Below are 9,706 nucleotides of genomic sequence, written 5' to 3'. Positions count from 1 at the left end.
CCAGGCTGGTGGGGGTGGGGGGTTGTTAGGAGTGACCAGGCTGGCAAGGAGGGGGCAGTTGGGGGTGAACTGGCTGGCAGTGGGAGGCAGTTGGGGCAACCAGGCTAGAAGTGGGGTAGTTAGGGGCAATCAGGCCAGCACACAGAGGCCGTGAGGGGCGATCAGGCAGGGGGGGCGGGAAGCAGTTAGGGGCAACCAGGCAGGCAGGCAGGCAGGTGAGCAATTAGGAGCCAGCAGCCCAGGATTGTGAGAGGGATGTCCGGGATCAGGCCTAAATCAGTAGTCGGACATCCCCCGAGGGGTCCCAGATTGGAGAGGGTGCAGGCTGGGCTAAGGGAACCCCCTCACCCTCGTGCATGAATTTCATGCACCAGGCCTTTAGTAGTTAATAATACTGTATTCCATATTTGAAAGCTGCTAAGAGGGTAGATCTTAAAAGTCATTATCACACACAAAAAACTGTAACTATGTATGGTGAAAGATGTTAACTAGACTTACTGTTAACCATGTATTGACCATTTCACAACGTATACAAATATCCAATCACTGTTGTACACCTGAAACTGACATAATATTATATGTCAATTACATCTCAATTTTTAAAAAGCTAGTACCCATTAGCGGTCACTTACCATTTTCCCTCCCTGCCCCTCAACCAGTAATCTACATTCTGTTTCTGTGGATTCGCCAACATGCTGCTTTTGTGCCTGGCTTCTTTCACTAAGCATAATGTTTTCATTTATGTTCCAGAAAGTAACAATACTTCCTTCCCCTTCTATAGCCAAGTATATTCTATTGTACAGATATACTACATTTTATTTATCCATTCATTCATTGATAGAAGTTTGGGGTTTTTTTCTACTTTTTAATTATTATGAATAAACCTGTTATGAACATTAAGTATACATTTTTGCATGGACATTTATTTTTCATTCTCTGGGACAGCTGCAGGGGTAAAATTGCTGGGTCACACAAAAACTCTACGTGTAACATCTGAGAAACTGTCAGACTGTTTTTCCAAAGCGGCTGTGTCATTTGACATTCCCATCAGCAATATACACGTGATCTGCTTTCTCCACATTTTTTCGGCACTGTTATTGGCTTTTTTTGTGAAATGGTATCTACTGTAGTTCTGATTTACATTTCCCTCATAACTAATGATGTTGAACATCTTTTCATGTGCTTATTGGCCATTTGTCTATCTTCTTCAGAGAAATGTCTATACAAATCCTTTGCCCATTTTAAAATTTGATTATTTTTCTTTTTATAGTTGAGTTGTAAGAGTTCTATATATATATATATTTTGGTTACAGGTTCCTCACAGCTGTTTTTTTTAATATTGTGCTTCCAAAAATTAACTTTCTCATAGTGAACTTCTATTTGCTACGTTCTTTTTTAAAACAAAATGGCCCACAAGAGACTCCATTTGCTGGAACAAAGCCTTGTGAGTACCAACATGAAAGATTACATATGCCTCAGAGTGACGAGCATGCTAGTCACAATGTTAGAAATTCACAGTCAGTATCCTTTGGCATAGCAATTAGATAAAAGAAAAGCAAGGAGATAATAAAATGAAGGAAGGCAGGGTGGGGAGTAGAGGTTAGAGATTAACCAGAGAACTTATATGCATATATGCATAGCCCATGGTGAAGGCCTGGGAGGTGCCAGTGTGGATTGGAGTGGGTCCATGGGAAACAGAAAAAAAAGAAAAGAAAAGAAAAGAAAGGGGACACCTGTAATACTTTCAACAATAAAGATAAATTTTTAAAAAATTATACAAAAAATCAATAGAAAATACTTAAAAAAAAAAAAAGAATAGCAGTATTTCATACACTTGTGAGAACCAAAAGGTAGAGTCGATTAGGGTAAAGTTGCTTCATCAACACTTGACATTATATTTACCACAATAAAATAACAGTGATTGCCATAGTAAAACTATATTTGCAATTTACTATGCAATTGCATAGTAAAACTATATTTGCAATATAATAACAAAATTGCTATTATAAAGATAATATGTCTTAGGCAAGCATATTAGTCATCTGAAAAATTAGTAAGTTCAAAGTATTCAGAGGTACAAATATACCTACAAACAGACTTTTAAAATATTGTAAAGACGATCTTTTGCAATATAAATTTGAGAACACGTCAGATTTGTAAAAATTTTATATGTCTGTATATTTTGTATCTAAATATAGATATTAAAATCTAAGCTAGCTTATGGAAAGATTACATAATTTTTTAAAAGATGTCTTTTAAAAAAACTTAGATACATTAAAAATAATAATCCTCATAGACAAAAAAAAAAGAACAGAATTAATGAGGTCAAGTTAGCAGCTTTTCTTTAGTAAGTGTAGATGAGTGTGACTCTCTTCCAAAGCCTGCTGTCTCACAAATGCATGCCACCAGTCACAAAGGGGACCAGGACAAGTGTATGGAAAAGTCAATGAACATCCATCGTTGCCAGTGGACGGGCAGCTCACACAGTGCCCATTTTGGACTGGAGTCAATGTCAAAAGCGCATAGGAAGGACAGCTCTGTCAGAGTGCTGCTCAGTGAGGACATCAGGGCAAGTCTGACCATACAAACAGATCACATATTTGAAAAAAGGTTAACCAATGGAGAAGGCTTTTTTGTGTGTACTATACATATATTTTCAGAGAGCTATGAAAAACTCTAATTTTATCCATCTAAAATTTTTAAATAATGAGAAAAAAATCTTTACAAGGTAAAGGCTATAAAAACAAATAAATGTTTATGATTTACAAAATAAAGGCTGACACTTAAATTTTATATTATGTGTCAGGGTGTAAACATTTTACATATACTAACTTACTTGTCACAACAACCCTTTGAATTTGGTGCTGCAATTATCACCTTTTTACAGATGTGTAAACTAAGGCAGAGAGTGGTTAGGTAGACCTAGGATTCAGACTCAGTCCGTCTGAATCTGGGGTACATGCTTAATTTCAATATTATGAAACTGATGAGTACTATCTGAAAAAGAACTCAAATAAAACTTAGGAATTATTTGTTATTACATAGTAAATCTCTTTTCTCCCTTTAGTACTGTTGAAAATACCTTTGATTGTTTGTTGTAAAAAAGAAAAAATAATAACAAGGAGAGCAGACTGGGAATTAAATTCTTGAGTTTAACTCTCAGTTCTTTGTTTGTTTTATGATGCTCTCACTCATTTTGTGACATAAACTAGACCAAAAAAAAGTCTATTTTTTCTTAAATAACACTCCCCAGGATATTTGTGACTGAATGAGCTCACCAAGAAAAAGGGAGACTACAAAACAAGCTGGTTGCTGTGACTACGCTCAGAGAATCAATTACCAAGAGGGTAGTCAAACTGTATTAGCAGTTTGTTATCTGCACAAAAGGATGTGCTCTAAAACTTCATCTGTAAATCCATTATTTAGAATTTAAAAGATGATCTATTTAGCCCATTATGTGCTTCAAGAACAGTACTGCATTGCTCTTACAATAGCATTGGATTTAGCAATTTGGCTTTTCTGCCTTCAAACTTCAGTTATCAAAAACGCATGCCCTCCTGGTGTAGCCCTGGAAGCACGTTAAGGAGGCCAGTCTTTTCCCTTCTCCTGAGCCAGGTACTGGGAGCACAGCCACCCCAGCCTAAGACACACCATCCATACAGGGGAGAGCACAGGTGCCCAGGAAAAGGGACCAGGAAGAGACAGGGCAGCTCTAAGAAGGAAAAGCAATGTGTCTCCATCTCTTAGTAGCAACAGCCCCTGGAATTCCTGGACTGGGTATGAGCTAGGACTCTGTCTTCCTCTGCAGCTGCATCTGTCTTAGTTTTGTTCCTGGGATTCCCTGCGTCAGATCCCCTCATTCTCACAGGTTCTGGCACCTGTGTCCTGAGTCACCCTTCCTTTCCATTAGGACAGCTCCTTCCTAGACTGCTTCTCCGCCCTCTCTTTTCTCCACTTGAACTTTATGGGAAAGGACAAAAACGCACGAGTGATAAGAATGCATCTTCAGGAGAATAAACCCCTCACACAAAAATAATAAATAAGTTCCTCAACCTCCTTTTAATTTCTTCATAAGAAAGACAATTCTAGGCATTTTTTCCACACAATCTAATGTTGGATTATTATTAAAGCAGGACCTCTGGGAGAAAGAAAATAAGCTGGAGGAAGATACTATCAACATCCATCCATGAAGGAGGCAGGAAATTGCTGATTTGGCCCCTTGTCCCTGAAATCACTCAGGACAGTAACTGGAGTGAAGGAGGAGGGAAACAGTGTGAAGGGACTGGTCTGAAGCAGGTATAAATGAATGTGAAAGGTGAGGAAAGAAAAATGTCAATAACTGCGCAATCAGGAAAGAAATGGGTTTCTTACATCCATCTGTCTAAGCAAAGATTTCTTCATAAAATACACATATGATTCCCTAATGCATTTTTGGGATCTTTAATAAACAAAAGCTGAGGTCTGCATGTACCCCACATACCAAACTCTGGAGGAAATCCAAGAAGATTTGCGATTTCTTTAGGAGTGAAATATCGAAGTTTAAGCATTAACAATTTTGTTATCTTTTCTTCTTGTGACAAATCGGTAAGAGATTTGTAGATATCCTCAATCTGTAAGAAAAGCCCCAAGGTAACTGATGAAGTAGACGGCAATTAGATTTGTTAAGATAAGATCACCTTTTGTGAGACAGCTTAAAAAACCATGGAATGTCTGCTATAACACATGACAGCCCAGGGCAAAATGTCTCTTCAATAAACTACGTAATTGGCTCATCAATGGCAATATAAACTTTGAAAATGGACAAAACCTTAATGTTCAACAGATCAGGATACTTGCAATGTATCTGTCATTTTTGATTCCTCAAAAATTAAATAAGAATATAAATAATAAAAGACAATATAACAAAAAATAGAGGGAAATATAAAAAAACTTGATCAATGAGGTCAATTTTACAATGTTTAACAGATACATCATTAAAATGTTTACTGTTTATTATCAATTTCATAACATTTTTTTAAAACAATAAAATATATTTAATAAATATGATTTCTCAAATACAGACATTCAGTTGCCTCTGATAGGATGTTAAATGGGCAGATCTTATTAATAGTGAGTTTAAATCATTATAAAAGAAGATAATGTGATTTCATTTCAAACTTTTCAAAAGTATAAAACTTGCAAAATATCAAGCTTATATTCAACCATGATACTATAAAGAGTTTATAATTGAAATATTAATAAAATGCTTTGCTAAAACATAGACTTCTTTCCTTAAAAGTCATAGTATGCGCTCCAAAAGAAGTCCCCATTTTAAGATATTTGCACATAATTTTAGAGAAATTAACTGTTGCACACTGCATGTCAACTTACTCTTTATGGAATAAAAAATATAGAAGGCAAGAATAAAAACATAAAATATTCTTTTTATATAAACTTATGCAGCAAGAAAATTTTCTATAGTAAAGAATTACTATATATGAATATAAATATGAATTATATCCATTTCCAATAGAACATGTAAAATTATTTTGACATTCTCAAATTTTAAGTATTAAAAATAATTTTTATTTAAAATAATTTTCAAATAATTAAGTTCTAAAGCATGCATAGTACCTGCACATCCTCTGCAGTCTGTAACACAGATCCTGTCCCTTCTATGTACCTCCCATAACTGAAAAATTAACACAAATATTATCTAATGTATTTGTTAATGCAAAATTTCTTAAATATTTCCTGAATAAATTAATCAATCTATATAATTCTATCCTTCTGTCATATTCTGGATATCATCACATAAATAGGCTTAATGATTTAATAATAACTGGGTGAGGGGTATAAGGTCATTTTATTTAAGCTTCTCAGACACTAAATTTGGAAGTTTTTTGAGTTGTGTAAATACTATTTTGAATTATGTATTATCAATTGCCATTTCTTTGTATTGTCATTTTTAAAATGTTCATCACTTGTAAGTATGAACTTGTTCCAATTCTATATCTAAAAACTATTCCATACTTATATCCCTTCTGCTTTAAACCAAATGTTAGGCAGGTAAAAATAAATTGCTGCTCTTTTTTTTATAATGCCAGACCATCATTTCTTCTCATGAACACAAGGTCCCACTCTCCAGTATCATGACAAACATGTGCCCACTCAATATGCATCTGCCTCTGACTGTAACACAGTACATTTTTCCTCTTTCCATACAACGAGAATACTGCAAGGTATTAGTAATATTTCTTCCCCTAAGATCATTGCCAAGCTGGTTGTTCAACATAATATCAGTATTATTTTTCCTAATAGATCAATTTAAATTATAAATTAAAGAAAGTCACAGCAGAGAAAAATTGTTATCAAATTGTTTTCTCACATATTATATATGTATATTTGTATTCTCCACACTAAAATAGACTTTTACAGTAGGCTTCTTTAATACCATCTTTATAGCTACAAAAAAATGCAAGGCTGTTTTTTATTATAAAATTGATGTCTTGTTTTATTAGAATCCTAAAAAGAACCTATTAGACTTGGAAAAAGACAACAGCTGAGTGAAGTCTTTTAAGGTAATGAAAAGCAATAAACCTGTTCTCCCGGAAGTACAGGGGCAAAGTATGATAAAGTCAGAATGAATCTGGTATGATTATATCATGAACATAGTGTCTTGTGCAAGACAGGTAGCTAGTAAGTAAAAAGAGAAGACTACATATCAAGTGAAGTTGAATGGAATTAACAAAGCTGAATCAGGGATCTTTCACATTTTCTGGAAAGACCTAAATTTTCCCTTCTTTCTAGGTTTCAAAATATTGGTGAAAAACATATTAACATTCAAGAAATAACCCAAAGGTAACCAGTAAAAGAAATGATGCTATACCCATACCACGAGAATAGAAAAGTTCTTTATGTACTTATATGCAATAATACCCAATTTATATTGTGCAAAAAAAAGGGGGTGGGGGCACATACATAAAAATAGATATAATATGTTACCACTTCTTAAAGGAGGGGGCAAAATATAGATGTGTATTTAAGTGCACCTTCACACATAATACCTCTGGAAGATGAGACAGTAAATTGAAATCACTGGTTACATGTAGTGAGGAAAACTGAATGGCCAAGACAGAGTAGAAGGGAGTCTTAAAATCTTAGTGCCTTTTGTAATTTCAACTAGGAGAATTTATTCTTATTTAAAAAACGGAATAAAATTTAAAATATACTCTAACATGAGCTAGATGATTCAATTTTGTATTTTGATACTAAAATTTAATTTCTTCTTATATATGGATCATGAGAGAAGACATAAACTTTTGAGGTCTGATGTGGCATAAAATGAAAGGTGCTAAAAAATTAGTAATTTACCCTGTATAGAAACCATGTTTTACGCTCCCATGGAAGTCACCAAACAAATGGCATCATCTTTTATGAGCACTTTTATGGGTTGTTTATATAATGTTCTGCCAGAAGGACTTTTCACACATGTATTCTACTGGAACATGAAAGCAGGCAATTAAGGGTGGAAAATAAAAACATTCTAGCAGAAACATTTTATAAAATGCTCCTTGTTTTGAGAAGAACTAAAAGAGAAAACAGGTATAAAAAAAACCTGGTTATTTTGGATATACCATGAATAGTCTCTCTTTAAAACCTACCCTTTTGTAAAGCACATGGATCTTCTGCAAGTGGGCGTAACAATGTCTAACAAAAGAGCATATCGCAGCAATGACTTTGGTGGTAAAAAGTACTGATTCGTGTCAATATCATCTTCAAGAAAATCTTTTAGCATTTGTACAGAGAGGTCACTGTCCTGTTGATGTTTCCGCTCAATTTCTTCTGCAGTTTCAAGCTTAAAAAGAATGGGTTCTTTTCCTGAACACTGTCTGCTGCTATCAAAGCAAATATTTGGTTCAATTTTCTTTCCTTCAATTTTATTTACTGCATCTATTGCATGTTGCTGAGGATGTTCAGATTCCATTTTGGGAAACTCCATCAGTACCTGGCATTAAACAAAAATATACATATTGTCCAAAGCTTTATTAAAAATAAAAGAAATTAATAATGTCCAGTCAACATTATGCAAAAATTACTTTAGCCTTTATAAAGTTGTCATTTGAAAGATAAAAAGTATGGTTTATTTGTACTTATACGAGTTATTACAAGTTATTCTTCATATAGCTATAGTATCATCTGACTGCAGGTTATTTATTTCATGGAGTTGCTGCTTTGTGTATTTATTAATACAAATATTCAACAAAGTAACAGGAAATATGTTGACTAAATGTAGAGCATCATATCTGTGAAAAAAGTTTAGAAGCAACATTAACATTTCTAGAAAATGCACTTCAGATTCAAGTTTGCCATCCCCTTCATCAAAGAAGAAAAACTGGAACATACCCAAGATCTAAAGGAAAACTAGTAATTAAAAAAAGAAAAGCACTTTTCACTCTGAAAGGTTATTTCTACTCCTGAGTCCCATAGGAAAAACTTGTTCCTGCAAAACATGTAACCATGTATAATGTCTTATTTTGTAAATAAATAAATAAATAGATAAATAAAATAGATAAATAAAAGTTCCAGGATTTTTTAATGAAGTCTTTATTAAAATGCTTTGTACATTATTTTTGGAATTGCCTGCTATGGGAAGGGAGATGTATTGGTACTGTATTGCAGGGGATTAAAATGACACCATTGACCCCCTGTAGGACATGACTTTTAGGTTCTCACCTATGATAGTTATGGAGAACGTCACTGAACCACTGAAACTCTATTATTCAGACCAATTGCTGAGAAAAGGATGTTTAACTACTTGCACAATTAGATAGACTATCTATAGCAACGGAGCATTTTATTGTAGTTTGTACTACTCATTACTACACTTAATCAATTAAAGCTAAAGAGCATTGACTTCAACGAAAATGGAACCAACGGATTTTGTTGAGAGAAAAAGAGGGTAACTGCACTAATAGTAATTTTTTAAACTTTTAACTCATTTTTTTCTAATGATGAAAGAAAATTTTTGTTTTGTTTAAGCCGCAGCGGTTCTCAACCTGTGGGTTGCAAACAATGAAAATACATCCTGCATATCAGATATTTACGATTCATAACACTAGCAAAATTACAGTTATGAAGTAGCAACAAAAATAGTTTTATGGTTGGGGGACATCACAACATGAGGAACTGTATTAAAGGGTCACGGCACTAGGAAGGTTGAGAACCACTGGTTTAAGGCAATAAATATGGCACCAGGAGAAAAAAAAGCCTAGCAGTGGTCAGCAAACTCATTAGTCAACAGAGCCAAATATCAACAGTACAACGATTGAAATTTCTTTTGAGAGCAAAATTTTTTAAACTTAAACTATATAGGTAGGTACATTGTTATTAACTTAATTAGGGTACTCCTAGGCTTAGGAAGAGCTACACTCAAGGGGCCAAAGAGCTGCAGTTTGCCAACCATGGGCTAGGCCCAGGGGACAGACCTATGCATGGTCTATATTACAGACTCAGTAAGATACATAGAAGCCTCTACAACGTAGTTCTTGAAATAAATGAGCAGGTTCAATATATTTACTCTCCTATCTAATAATAGACAAACACAGTAATTAACTGTACCTCCGACATGTTTCCCATTGGCTAATCAGGGCGATATGCAAATTAACTGCCGACCAAGATGGCGGCCGGCAGCCAGGCAGCTGAAGCGAACAGGAGGCTTGCTTGC

At 34.6% G+C, this 9,706-nt stretch overlaps 1 protein-coding gene across 1 annotated transcript in view; it reads right to left on the bottom strand.

Annotated features, from left to right (window-relative positions):
- TRDMT1 (tRNA aspartic acid methyltransferase 1) overlaps window positions 1-9,706 on the bottom strand; it is a 37,062-nt gene that overhangs the window by 3,277 nt on the left and 24,079 nt on the right. The window contains exons 8-10 of the mRNA XM_015565286.1: window positions 7,644-7,987; window positions 5,614-5,671; window positions 4,481-4,610 (exon numbers count right to left, since the gene is read on the bottom strand). Of these exons, the coding sequence (XP_015420772.1) occupies window positions 4,481-4,610; window positions 5,614-5,671; window positions 7,644-7,987 (532 nt within the window). The remainder of the gene's footprint in view (window positions 1-4,480; window positions 4,611-5,613; window positions 5,672-7,643; window positions 7,988-9,706) is intronic.

This window comes from Myotis davidii, unplaced genomic scaffold (assembly GCF_000327345.1).
Source record: "Myotis davidii unplaced genomic scaffold, ASM32734v1 scaffold980, whole genome shotgun sequence".
Lineage (NCBI taxonomy): Eukaryota > Metazoa > Chordata > Mammalia > Chiroptera > Vespertilionidae > Myotis > Myotis davidii.
This window is presented reverse-complemented; position numbering and strand designations above follow the sequence as displayed.